This window comes from Harmonia axyridis, chromosome 7, assembly GCF_914767665.1.
Source record: "Harmonia axyridis chromosome 7, icHarAxyr1.1, whole genome shotgun sequence".
Taxonomy (NCBI): domain Eukaryota; kingdom Metazoa; phylum Arthropoda; class Insecta; order Coleoptera; family Coccinellidae; genus Harmonia; species Harmonia axyridis.
In genome coordinates this window covers 4,132,860-4,146,863 of record NC_059507.1, presented here as the reverse complement: position 1 = coordinate 4,146,863, position 14,004 = coordinate 4,132,860, and the positions used below count along the sequence as shown (strand labels likewise).

Below are 14,004 nucleotides of genomic sequence, written 5' to 3'. Positions count from 1 at the left end.
GCTTCAATTATACAAAGCTAGAAAATTGTTTCTGTTCTCAAGAAGAAAAAGAAAATTGATAATGGTCTGAATTCTACTTCAGCTTCGCCAAAGATAAGTAGAAAACTACTGATTTATCTTGATGATTACCTTTTATCCAATTTTGAGTACTGAATCCTGTTTTGATTAATTCTACACTCAGAGTAATAAACACAAATGGAGCATATGTCATTTTCAGCAAGCAAGTTTTGTCCCCAACATGAACTATCAAATTTGACATGTAGCGCGCGGAAATGAGTTTCTCCACAAAGAACGTACTTCTTATGCCCAATAGTGAATCAACGTTTCATATGAACTCAAAACATATTGAAATGAATACTTAAATATATCAGAAATTCAGAAAACAAATTTCGAGCGCGCCAAACGACGTGAAACAACCGATGACACTAGGAGAGCAAAAGTTGCCAAACCTTGGATTTAAGCAGGTAGATACAGAACATAATAAATATTCTGCTTATTATAAATTCGACAATTAGGATAAATATCGGATTCCAAATATTCAAATTTGCATATTTAATCGGGAATCACTCAAATAAATATATTTTCTTCAATATAATATACATTCATAACGATATAGTAAAATTGTGGATTTGAAAATATATCACAATCCGACAACGTAATATAACCATGTTGGGGACATATAAAAGTTGCGTATACTCCCTCTATGTTTATAATTCTATGATTCTACTTTACGTCATATGCGTTATGTATACGTATCATAGAATATCTCTTTTTTGGTGAATATGTTTGCTTTTTGTTTATTGCTTTCTTCACATCGTAGTGTTGGTTATTTAATTATCTTCTGTTTAGGTAGAAAAAGTCCACTTTCTCTAACGATGCTGTAAAAATATACCTTTTAAGTCATTAGGGTATCATTAAAATCCTCTTTTTAATTTAATTTGGCAAGAAAGTTATTCATACAATACAAAACTTCATATTTATGATCCCAAACATGTACCTTTTATTGAAATATGATAAATTAAAATTACCTCAAGTATTAAACCATAAACTCACTTCATTTAATACGTTTTATTACACCGTTTTGTAACATCACAAAGATAGTTAAATAATACTGTTGGACATCAACACACTAATAAAATTTTAAAAAAATTGTCAGACTATATCACTGTTGTCTTCTTATTATTTTCACATTTATACCATTTTTGGATGTCAAGACAACCTCAGCTCTCAAATCCAGCTCGTGCTCTGGTTCTGCTGGCCTGAATTCAAATGTTCTTATAAGTTTGGACAGTATCACTTTCATCTCGTTGTTGGCGAATTTCTGACCTGAAGAAAATCAATAGAGTAATATGAATATACAGGATGTTTCAGAATGGGATGCTGATCCTTAAGCGTGCGAATCTCCGTGGAAGTAAATTTTGTTTCTGAAAATGACAACGTTGTTGTCGAAACATGCGTTGAATGCTTTAAAAATTTCTGTCGATTATTACAACTTTAGTAACTTTCAGTTAACATTCACGTAAGTCTGATGTCTACGCCCTCTTAGACTAAATACTTTGATATAACCCAGGAAAATTGAAATTTGAATTTTCATTTCTTTACTCGAAGAGACTGACAGATCTCTTCGATAATTTTAGACCTCAATTCTCCGATTTTCGTTGGGTTTACCTTATTTTTTTATTTTTCTTCAGCTGAGGCTTTAATTTTAGAAATTATGTTCTTTCATTTTTTCAGTTTTCAAATAGTTGGTTCATTTCATTGAATTCTCATTACTTATTAATCATTTGTGTTCTTATTACTTATTTGTTTTTATTTATTTTTTATTATTTTTTTATTTTATTTTTTTTTTTTTTTATTTTTTTTTTGTATTCATTATTATTTTTTTTTTTGAGGTGAAATAGAAGCGAAAGCTAGACTTTGCTTTAAAATAATGTTTGCCTTGTATATGACAATACATAATGAAGAATCTTGAATATTATAATTATTATTTACCTATACAATTTCTTGGTCCTGTACTGAATGGTAAATATGAACCAATTGTCAAATTTTTTGGATCCTCGAATCGATAAGGATCGAAAGTGTCTGGATTATCATAATATTTCGGATTTCTGTGAGTCCCATAGGCAAAATGTATTATCGTTATACCTTCCGGAATGAGTTTTCCATCTGCAAAAAAGAAAAAACACCAAGTGATACGAAACAGTTCTGACACCATTGTATCTATTATGAGTATGAAATGAGGGGGGATATTGGGGACATTACCCACATCGATTAGAAGAAATACGACAAATAATAAGTAACAATAAAAAAAAAAAGTTATGAAAAATTAAAAAAATTTTGCTTTTTCAAAGTAAGGCAACCTACTGGTACCTGAGCAGATAAAGTCACTGTCTAGTGTGCAGTAAATGTTGGCTGAGTGATTTGTCCATATTATTTTTTTGAAGAAAATGGTCGAAGAGTACCAGTCGATAAAAAACGATATAGAACAATGTTAAATGCATTTTTTCTTGCTGTTGTTAAGAATCCACAGCATTTTTATAGAACCTGTTACAATCAAACACAGCTGACAGTTGTCAGAATTCATGCAATTTACTCAGAACTCATTATTAGTATAATCTAATCGGCATAGTGAAATAATATGATTAAATTGAAATGGGTGAATATTAAATGCTGAATACATTATAGCAGGACGATAGTAATGTTAACAGCAAAGAGAGACTCATGGAATGCTGCAGTCAGTTCAGCACGAAATATTCATCTCGAAGTTCATGAAAAGGGAGGGTAGCATCAAGGGAATTCTTTCATTTGAATAGGACACGATAAGAAATAATGAACGCAACTAAACTGACAGTTTTAGGCTCGGTTTTAGGTGAGTTGACCAAATGAAGACTTCTGCGATATTTATCGATTCAACAATGTTGATACTTCATATATTAGGCCAATTGAAAAGTTTCCGGTCTGATGCACAGATGGCGGTGCTAGTATTAAATCCATATGATTTTTAGTTAGTACCAACCCCCAAACGATAGGTACGTGTCAAAATTTGACAGCAGTCCAACCATTAGTTTGTGAGATATTGCGTTGTGAGTTTAGCTACTTTAGTTATTTGAAAAAGATGGAAAACAAATTTCGTGTGCTGATAAAATATTGCTTTTCGAAGGAAAAAAATACAGTTGAAGTGAAATCTTGGCTTGATGAAGAGTTTCCGGGGTCTGCACCAGGAAAATCAACCATCATTGATTGGTATGCTAAGTTTAAACGTGGTGAAAAGAGCACCGAAGACGGCGAACGCAGTGGACGCCCAAAAGAGGCAGCCAACGACAAAAAAATAAAAAAAAATCACAAAATAATTTTGAATGACCGTAAAGTGAAGTTGATCATAACAGACATTCTGAAGATATCATCTGAACGTGTACATCATATCATTCACGTATATTTGTACATGAGAAAGCTGTGTGCAAAATGGGAGCCGCGCGAGCTCACAATCGATCAAAAGCAACAACGTGTTAATGATTCTGATCAGTGTTTGAAGCTGTTTAAGTGCAATAAATCTGAATTTTTGCGTCGATATGTGACAATGCTGAACCGAATCCGAAGAGAGGAAAACACAACAGTCAGCTTGCTAGGTTATGGCATCAGTATTCTGGGATGCGCAAGGTATATTGATTGATTACCTCCAAAAGGGTCAGACCGTCAACAGCAATTATTATATGGTGTTTAAAGAATGAAATCGATAAAAAATTGCCCCATTTGAAGAAAAAAAAGGTGCTGTTTCATCAAGACAATGCGGCGTGTCACAAATCAATGAAAACTATGGAAAAATTGCATGACTTGGACTTCGAATTGCTTCTGCATCCACCGTATTCGCCAGATCTGGCCCCCAGCGACTTTTTCCTGTTCTCAGACCTCAAAAGAATGCTCGCTGGAAAGAAATTTAGCTCCAATGAAGAAGTAATCGCCGAAACTGAAGCCTATTTTGAAGCGAAAGACAAATCGTACTACGAAAATGATATCGAAAAGTTGGACGATCGCTATAATCGCTCTATCGCCCTCGAAGGCTACTATGTTGAATAATAAAATCGAATTTTGCCCAAAAAAATGTGTTTTACTATGGTAGACCGGGGATTTCTCAATTGGTATGTTAAATCCTGGGTTAAACCAGAAAAAAATCTATTTTCTCAGACAGTTCAGGCATCGGGAATTTGAAATTGGTAAAAATAGCCAAAATTGTTCTTACCGAAAACAAATTCTTTTGTCACCAGCCTAGTGTAAACAGGCACAGGAGGATACAGCCTCATTGTCTCCTTGATGACAGAGTCTAAAAGTTTCAAGTCGTTAATGGCACTTTGATCCAGATCTCTATCCATGTTACTTCCAAACACATTCTGCTGCTCTTGATAAAGTAAATCCTGCAACACAAATTTTACAAGCCAACTATAGAATTACAATTGATGTTTAGTCATTCAACCTGTAAATCTTTATTCTTGGCGATTTCGTAGACGAAGAAACTCATTGCAGCTGTGACAGTATCGTGACCCTGTGAAAAAAAGAAAAAAATTAAAAATTGATTCTTGTTATTTTCTTTTGCTTTGTCATTCAGTAGGATAGTTCACTTAAAACAATTCAGCCGATTATTTCTGTGGGTATTAGATGTTGTCAAGCGTGGTTTGATAATGCCCAAAATCGAAGAAAAGTAGGCACCGAACATCGAATGGGCAAAATGAAGTTCTAGATCGACATCCAAGACTTATGACCATTAGAGTCCGATTTGCGACAACTCGATCTTTGGCTGATGAGTGGTTAGGAGAACAAGGCCATCCTGAATCTTTCCGAACGGTTTACCGCCGGATAAGGTCTTTTGGACTGCAGCATTATCGACCCCATCTTGTGTTACCTCTGACGGTTGAGCATCGTCGGCAACGATTACAGTGGTGCAGAGAACGTCAAAAATGGAATGTGGAATGGCATTAGGTCGTCTTTTCTGATGAATCTCGATTCTCCTTGGGTGCACATGATGGCCGAAGAAGGGTTAGACGACATCGGGGAGAAAGACGTGAACCTCAGTTTGATGTTGAGCTCCATGTACACCGGACAGTCGGTGTTATGGTATGGGGTGCTATTGCACATGCAAGTCTTTATTCGAGGTAACATGACAGCGCTGAGTTACTTTCAAGAAATAGTGGTGGCATATGTTCTCCCTTACATTAACTGGCCCCATGTGAATCCTTTGCCCTGGCCGCCCAGATCCCCCGATATTTCGCCCATAGAGCATGTTTGGGATATCATGGGTAGAAGGCTTGGAAATTTACCCCAGCCCTCACGGAATTTGGCGGCTCTGAGACATAAAGTACAGGTAGCAAGGGATAGTATCCCTCAAGCAGAAATAGACCATCTTATTGCATCAATGCCGAGACGTGTTGGGGAGTATACATATAGATAATCGCGGTGGACAAACACATCATTAACATATTTATTAAAAAAAATTTTAAACCCTTCTTTTTTTCTCCAACTTTCAATCATTTACTCCTTGCTATAATATCTATGTTTTACTAAAAAAAATTTCCTCCTTCTGGGTGTTTCTTTGTCAGTTAGTATATTTTCAAAAGAATAGGCTAGATGACAGTTTCGAAGAATCGAAAAAGAGGGGATTTTAAGATCTGTCATCTAGCCTATTAAAATCACTTCAAGGATTCCAATGAAGGAACTTACAGCGAACATAAAGGTGTGGATTTCATCTCGTATCTCCTTCTCAGACAATAATTTCTCCTTGTCTGAATAATCCAAGAGGATGTCTAAGAGATTGGATCTTCGGCTACGGCCATCTTGATCCAAATTAGACTCGGTCTGTTCCTTACGTTGTTCCCTTTTCTTCTGAACCACTCTGTCTGTGAATCCGTGCAGAATTTTAACACTTTTTTTTTCGATGCTGTAGTCTTCGGTGAATGGGTACGTTAACTTCATTGCTTTCAGCATGGAGTAACTCCTAGTAGCGATTATTCTGCACATTTCTTTCACAGCTATCACATATTCGGTGTTTTGTTCGTTTTGGGCGCCTAATTTCACTCCCATGGATGTTTCTGAAAATTCGATTTAGCTTCATGAAGATAATAATAATCAACATCAGAGGCAACAGTATTATTATCACCCTCACTCGTCTGCTAAACATGGATAATTAAAAACTAATAGTATACCAAAACTTAGGGAGTATATGTATACACTGTGTCCGTAAAGTATGGAACAAATTCATTTTTAGCTAAACAGATCATTTAAAGAAATAATCCTGAAACACATCGATTTTTGATATTAATTTACCGTATTTTAAAATAATAATCTAATATACAGGGTGAATTACTTTCGAGTAATGACGTCACCGCCTTTTTTTTTAAATGGAACACCCCATTTTGTCTCAATTCTCCGATTACTCTAGCTGAGCTGTGTCACAGTGTATGTATGTAATATAATGCAAAAACTGCGCCCTCTAGGACAACTTATAAGTTCTAAAATGAATGAGAATTCCGAAATGAATTGTACTTGTCAGATGCTCTAGCTTGAAAATAAAAATTGAATTATTCATATCGCAGGTACAGGCGCTAGAATCTAGATAAAATGTATTCAAAAATAGTTTGAGAAATGTAATAAAGTAGGTAACCTTCACGCTCATTAAAGTAGAATTCCATGTTTGGATGATCATTTTTATGGAATAATTGACTGCTTCATTCTATTTTATTGCTGGTTATGATATTGCAAAATCATAAAATTCCCTGTCTTCCCTTGTTACTAAATTTATAGATACACTTCTATTTAGTAGGTACTTAATGAAAACACTGAACTACTCATCGCTTCATAATTGTATTAGTGATTCCCTTCAATTTAAAATGAATGTTGAATTATGAGGATTTGAAGATTTAGGTTTATTGGTTATGGAAGTATTCCATTTATTGAAAATAACTGAAACACCAAAAACATTTTATCATAATCACAATAATCTTCGAATATACCGACCAAAATCTCTAAAATCAACTTGCAAGGTTATCCATGGTCAAATTGAACGAATGAACGAATTGTGCTTCGAACTATTTGATCAGCCAGCTTATTCTCCAGATCTGGCACCCAGCGATTACTGGGTTTTTTATAAATCTCAAAGAAATGCTTCAGAAAAAGAAATTTGGTTCTTATGAAGAAGAGCTTACAGGGGTTGAGGCCTAATTGAGATTAATTGAATGAAAAAAAAGAATTCCAATCTTTATGTAAATTTTAGTGCATATAGCGTCATCAGAATTATAGAAAATCAGAGAAGCACTGACGTGAAGATAGGGGCTTTTGATCGCCCGTTCATTTATGCAACAATTGCACCCTTGGAGACCACATATACCTATTATAGACTATTATGTGGTGAGCCTAATTGGCGCATAAATGCTTGACCTGATTTTTTCTAATTTTGAATGATTTTTCTGATTGATTAGAATTATTTTAATTGTCTTTTAATTGGTCGAAGAGCCAATGAAGCATCGCATGAATGAATTTGTATAGAGGTAATTTCTTTTATTAGATTCTTTGAATGATATCTATAGATAACTAATTATATTTATCTAAGGCTAGAGTGGTGACTTACTTCAAGACCCTTTGTGTTCTACCTTAAGTTAAAAATACACATAATGATAAATTACTTACCACAAGTAATATCCAAGGAACACAAACCGATGAAACGATGTATGTTCAAGGAATCTTTTGAAGGGGCATTATCAAGTTTTTCGATGAGAATATTTGACTGCTTATCAAATACAGGGATGAATTCTATGAGGAGTTGAGTATTGAACGCTGGTGTAACAATTTTGCGCTGCTTTTTCCACCTTTTTTCTGGAAAAAATTTGAAATATTCTCAAATTGCACAGAAGAATATGTCAGAGTAGGCTTTGAGTTATCCAAAATTTTCTCAAAATGGTCTTCGATTTCGAATTTTTTGCGACGTTGCCACGTCTATCGAAAATTACTGAAAATCAAGAATTTTGAAGAACACATTGAAACGAGTTTCGTGTATAGAAAAAATACTGTTTCATCTGAATACTACCGAAGCGAAGCTGTGGCTTGTGCCATATATGTTATACTACTTTTATCTATCAATACGAAGACCGAATTATATCAAAAAACTCACCATCTGTGGTTAGTAGGCCATGTCCCAGCCAACTTCTGCAGAATTCATAAGCGCTTCCTTTCGTCAAGTTTATATTTGCTTGAAAAACTTCTTTGGCCAAATCTGCATCAGTGAATAGGAGACCGTGATATAGTGGACCAATTCGTGTATAGACTATGTCTCCATATTTCTTCGTATAATCGTTGAAGGCTCTCAACATACCTTCGAAAATGTAGAAAAAACATGATTTCTCTAATTCTGTGGTTATTCCGTTCATTCTTCCACATCTTGTAGAACAAAATCGTGCGAGAATATATCAGAAACGCACAGTTTTCATGGTTATATTTTATTATTCTATGTTGGCTCTCCGAACTTTCCGCTACGGCTTTATCTGTCAATTCATCAAATTGCCTTAAAGAAATCAGTTCTGCCAACCAACATTTTTCAATGCAAAAATCACTAAATTATATTTATGGAAATATTTCATTAATTTCAATGAAAATGCAATGAATTAGAGAAAATAATGTATAATACTCGTACAGAAGGCTCATTCTACCACTCGTTCATTCCAAAACTCGCCACTTCGTGGCTCGTTTTTGAATTTTGAACTCGTGGAAGAATATCAATGCCTTCTGCACTTGTATTATAAATAACTATTATGACATTCATTCGAATCCTAGGGCTTTAACGAAGAATATGTGATATATAATTTATTCTTCGATTCGAGTTTTATGTATTTTTCGCGATATCCATAGAAAATTTGAAAACATTCTGCAATAAGGTTATAAATAGTACTTACTGATACATATTTCATATATTATAATAGGATCTTTTCGAAAATATTTTGTTATTTATTATTATACAATATACTTAGTATATGTCTATATCTGTAATTCAACAGAGAAGCGTCTACGAATTTTTTTTCTGTGATATTGATTTTCATTAGATTTCAACTTTAAAATATTGATTTTATTTATTAATTTAATGGATTTTGATTGTTATTATTTATTTCATATTGTACAGTTGGAAAATTCACTTTCAAATCTCAATTTTTGTTTCAGGTTAGTTATCTTTTTTACTTAGTGTTGTTATGTTTAAAAACATTTCTTCATTCTCATTTCTTCATTTCAGAATGAACATTCAGATTAGTTTTCTTTCGAAAAAGAGATACTCATAATTCTAGAATTAGAAGTCTGTTGTTCCTAATTTCCATTGAACTGAACCACGAAGTCAAATGATATAACTTTCTGAATGAAACAAAACAGTAATTTCCAAGGGAGTTGATTAAAAAAGAATAATTAATATCATAGAAGAGAAACATAATTTATTGGTTTTTCACCTGATCGCTGATGTAATATATAGGATCAATAAAAAACAACTTTGTAATAAAAGTTATAAGATATATTGTTCAAGTAATATTTTTTTACAAAAAGAGTAATAATAAATCATTTATAAAATAAACTTATAATTAACTTTACAAATGACAACCAATCATGTTCGAACATCAAGAAAATTAACGAGGATGTGTTTCACTGGAATTCAACAATCTTTATATCCTCTGTTCTTGTTCATTATTTATATACAACCGAACAGAATAGAACTAACTTCCAATAACTATTATCTTTCGTTTCCAAATTTATATTGTCTTTCCGATTCGTATTGACGTATTGGTGTTGAAGCAAGCACGTTTTCTTTTCGTTTTACCTTGGTGACCGAACTAAGTTAATCTACAAAATGCCAAGAGAAATCAACGAGATCAAGGAGTTCCTCCTTACGGCGAGAAGGAAGGACGCAAAGTCTTTTAAAATGAAGAAGAATTTGGAAACACAAAATTCAAACTAAGGTGCTCAAGATTCCTGTACACCTCAGTTATCACAGATAAGGTAAAGGCTGGAAAACTTGAGCAGTCCCTTCCTCCAGGTCTCCAAGTGAAAGAAGTTAAATGATCTGTTGTTCTTCTCTTCCTTTCCCTTGTAAATTTGATGTACCTATATGTACTCAGTGTATTTTGAAGGAAGTCTTATTTTCCTTCCTGATGAGGTCATTTTTATCATCCCTCCAGGCAATTCAACCGCTTCATCTGAGAGAATTGTTTTGAGATCTCCTTTTTTTCAGTTCTTGAGTTTGAAGAGGGTACGAAATCTTCCTTTTTCTTCCTCTCTTCAACTTGACGGACGATTTCTCAGGTTCTACTGATTGAGAATCTTTGGACCTCTTCCTTTTTCTACCTCTCTTCAACTTCTCAGGTTGGCAATGGAGATCATTTTGAATATCTTCTTCGGCATCCGACCTTTTATCTTTCAAGAGAGATCCTACATATGGAGCCCATTTCAGACGTTCCGGGTCGATCAATATCTTCCTTTTATTGGTTCTCATTTTTTCAGCGTCTGCATCTACCTTTTTCCCGTCTACTGCTAGAACTACCTTTTTTTCATCAGTAATTCCAGATCTGGCGGAACCAAGTAGATGCAGAGCTGTGGCAATATCTTGGCCAACCAATGCCCGTGTCCTTACTGATGTCCTCGATAGTTAGCTCATCTTCCCTGTGCTTATCTAGATATCCGAGTACAACAGATTTCCAATAAGCATGGTAAGATATACGCCCCAAGTCTGAAAATGGTTGCTCCGGAGTACCCAGCTTACCTTCTCTCCTAGATAAAAGGTAACTGAATTCCATTAGAAATCTCCCGAATCCTTGTCTCTGATACTGTGGCATCGTCATAATACAAGACAGGTTGTCTTGTGGGTTATGCTTCTGCTTGGAAAAGTATCCGGCAAAGTGACAACCTGTCTCATCGTTTTTGGTCAAAACATAGAACAGGAAAGGCTGAACGTCGTAGAAGAGAGTTTTGTGGTCCAGGAAGAGTTTCGCCAACAGGCACAGATTCTGACAGTATATTCTGTTGAGATTGCCGTCTACTTCAAATACTGACAAATTCTCTCGACGGTAGATCTCGTTACCTGGGGGACATCTCCAATGGCACTTGCTCTGATGGCGTTCTAGGATTGCTTTGGTCTTTGTGAATTTCAAACAAAACTCGCACATGAATAGTTTCGGCGAAAATAGGTATTCTTCAGGAAAAGGGCTGGAGTACCAGGTCGTAATTTCATATTTTCCAAACTCGATAGCAGCAGGCCTTCTTTCCAGGGCACCTATACACATAGAGTTTGGAACCAGTGTATTTAAATCTTCTTTAGATGTCGTTTTCGTTCTAGCTATCTCTTGGGCTCTTTTGAAAAGATCCACATCTTCTTGAGTTACTCCCGGTGGTAAAGATGACACGTTTTCGTCCTCGTTATCACTTCCACTATCACTGGTCGATTCACATTGTGCGATTTTCGTCTTCTCATTGTCGGTGTTGTCTATTCTCTGTATATTTTTACCATTGTTCTTTTCAGCATTTTTCAGTCTGTTGTAGTTTTCAACCAGTTTGTTGTTGGTCCAGTAGATACTCTGGATAGGCATGTCTCCAACATTGTTGCACACTTCTTCTAGGTTATAAATAGTCATATTTGATCGATTTCACTGTCGAATAAAAACAATATTTTCTTGAGAATCACAAGTTTTTCACACTAAATGAATAGTATCAAAATATAAAGTAAAAATTAATATTTTATAAAAGTCTCTCAAATAAAAATTTCAGGACTAGATCCATGATATTTTAAGATATCAAAATATTATAGCACTAAAATCACTTGATCACTAACATAGGTATCTCGATTGATGTACAATCTTGAACGGTCACTCATTAACAACTGAATGATAATGGTCGTCTAAGAGTTTGATTTCGATGTTTGAATCATCGAATATCTTGATTTTCCTTCTTCTTCTTTTCTTGAAGTGGTAAGTTTTCAATGGAAGGGCTTCCATAATTGAGTTTTGATAGTGTTCTCTTATTAATCTGTCGACTAATATATTTTTTGAACTCTCGTTATTCGTAAATGATTATGTGAGCCTTATGGTTTGTAAGTGATTATGGAAGATGATTAATTCTAGAACAGGGAAGGGAGAAGTGAACAAGCGAAAAAAGAAAAAGAAAACAATGAACGGCCCATGTGAACATGAAAAGATAAAGATAACGATGAGCTACCACTAGTGTCATGACAACGACTCTCAAACATTTTCCTGGTATTCCAATACAAAAAAATAAATATGTACCTACATCTCATTTTATTTCCCAGAATGAGAAAAAACATAATAAAAAACTAGAATATCATAATGAAAATCATCGTTTTTTGTGGGTGGTTATAGAATCTGTCTTGAATATGGTTACTATAGAAAACATTGAAAACAAATTATCTTTAATAACATATATACCAGAAATATGAAAATCAAATTATCTTCAACTAAATATACAGTATAGATAAATAAGTACTTCTTTTACTTTCACTTTTACTTCTTCCCGTAACTGTTTTAGAATTTATCTTTATTTTTATCAATCTCTCTTAAATATGGTTACTATAGAAAACATTGAAAACAAATTATCTCTTATTACATATATACCGAAACCATTAAAATCAGAATTATCTTCAACTTAATTCAGTATAGATAAATGTTTGCTTCTTTCCTTACTTGTTTTAGAATTTTTCTTTATTTTTATCAATATGAAATAAACAAAACATTCAACCGTCATAATATCTGAAATGAAATAAAAGTATACCCAGAAGAAGAAGAAGGTAACAATTTTTGATTTTATTCTATTATATTCATCATTTCATTTCATCTATTTCAAATTTTGTTCATTTAATATTGATTACTCGTAAAACGCTGAAAGTCCTGAGTGGTTATAGAATCTCAAATATGTTTAGGTACTATGGAAAATATTATAATCAAATTATCGTTAATTACATATATAGATATAGAAAAAATAATTAAAATCAAATTATCTTCAACTTAATATTTAGTTTAGATAAGAGTTTAGTTCTTTCCTCACCAGTTTTAGAATTTATCTTTATTTTTGATATTTATACTTAATTATAAAAGAAGATTAATATTTGAAGAGTTAAAGAGAGAAGTAAATATTCATCTGTACTGAATATATAATTGACGATAATTTATCTTCAATGTTTTTTATAGTAGGTATACATTTTTAAAAGAGCATATATTAATTTTAAACACAATTGTATCTATATGAAACATCGAGTTTATACATATTTCTGTCTCAAAAAAACTAATATATACTGAATATAAACTAATAATTCATCATTTTTGTTGCATGAATACTCGAATAACTTGAAAGAAACATAACATTCAACCGTCATAATTTCGATATTCTAAAAATGAAATGAAATTATACCAACGAAAGAAGGTAACAAATTTTGATTTTATTCTATTATATTTCATCATTTCATTTAATCTATTTTAAATAATGTTCATTTTATGGTGAATACTCTAAAAAAAATTGAAAAAATGACTAGATAATAAATCAAAAAGAAAAATACTGGAAAAATAATTTGGTGCTTCAGCTTGCAAAATGATTTCATCCTTAATTCATCAAAATTAACAATTGTTTTCAGTCAAGCTACATACCCTCTTTTGAAATAAAATCTTCAGCATTTCCATAAAAAAATTTCATTGGTGGAGTTGGAAACTTCGACAAAATTCTTCTGATACGTCGCTGTTTTTCCACGAACCATATTATGTAAACACAGATAGCTGTCGAAATTAAGCTTAGAAAGACGTACATCCTGCAATTTTCGTACAATGAATAACATATAGGTTATGTTTACACGGGCTCTTTATATAAGGCTGCTGTAGGAGTACTCCCTAGTGATTTTTATTGTGTGGTTCGGCATCTACTGTGATTCAATTCGCGATTCATAGGCGGTGCAGAAACGTTCCGATAAAAAACTGAGAATATACGAGACGAGAC

At 33.4% G+C, this 14,004-nt stretch overlaps 3 protein-coding genes across 3 annotated transcripts in view; 1 reads left to right on the top strand and 2 right to left on the bottom strand.

The window, feature by feature from the left end:
• Nucleotides 1-14,004, top strand: part of LOC123684502 (transient receptor potential-gamma protein) — a 138,382-nt gene that overhangs the window by 2,078 nt on the left and 122,300 nt on the right. The window lies entirely within an intron of this gene.
• Nucleotides 1,054-13,987, bottom strand: LOC123684505 (cytochrome P450 4d8-like). The gene is made up of 8 exons (XM_045623794.1): nucleotides 13,662-13,987; nucleotides 8,153-8,353; nucleotides 7,672-7,857; nucleotides 5,710-6,077; nucleotides 4,469-4,537; nucleotides 4,238-4,409; nucleotides 1,993-2,166; nucleotides 1,054-1,326 (listed from the first exon to the last, which is right to left on the bottom strand). The coding sequence occupies exons 1-8, from the start codon at nucleotides 13,816-13,818 to the stop codon at nucleotides 1,163-1,165; spliced, it is 1,491 nt and encodes a 496-aa protein (XP_045479750.1). The 5' UTR covers nucleotides 13,819-13,987; the 3' UTR covers nucleotides 1,054-1,162.
• LOC123684507 (histone acetyltransferase KAT6B-like) lies at nucleotides 10,160-12,446 on the bottom strand. Its single transcript, XM_045623796.1, is given in 2 exon segments — nucleotides 10,160-10,624; nucleotides 10,626-12,446. Coding segments are annotated over 2 exon segments (1,434 nt in total). The 5' UTR covers nucleotides 11,643-12,446; the 3' UTR covers nucleotides 10,160-10,207.

What these genes read in the sequence shown, in the direction of transcription:
- LOC123684505 (XM_045623794.1), bottom strand. Translation starts at nt 13,818, where the DNA reads ATGTACGTCTTTCTAAGCTTAATTTCGACAGCTATCTGTGTTTACATA. An exon ending in TGGCCTACTAACCACAGATG is followed by an intron (nt 7,858 to 8,152) that starts GTGAGTTTTTTG and finishes AATTTTTTCCAG; the next exon opens with AAAAAAGGTGGAAAAAGCAG. An exon ending in TCCACACCTTTATGTTCGCT is followed by an intron (nt 4,538 to 5,709) that starts GTAAGTTCCTTC and finishes TTTTTTTCACAG; the next exon opens with GGTCACGATACTGTCACAGC.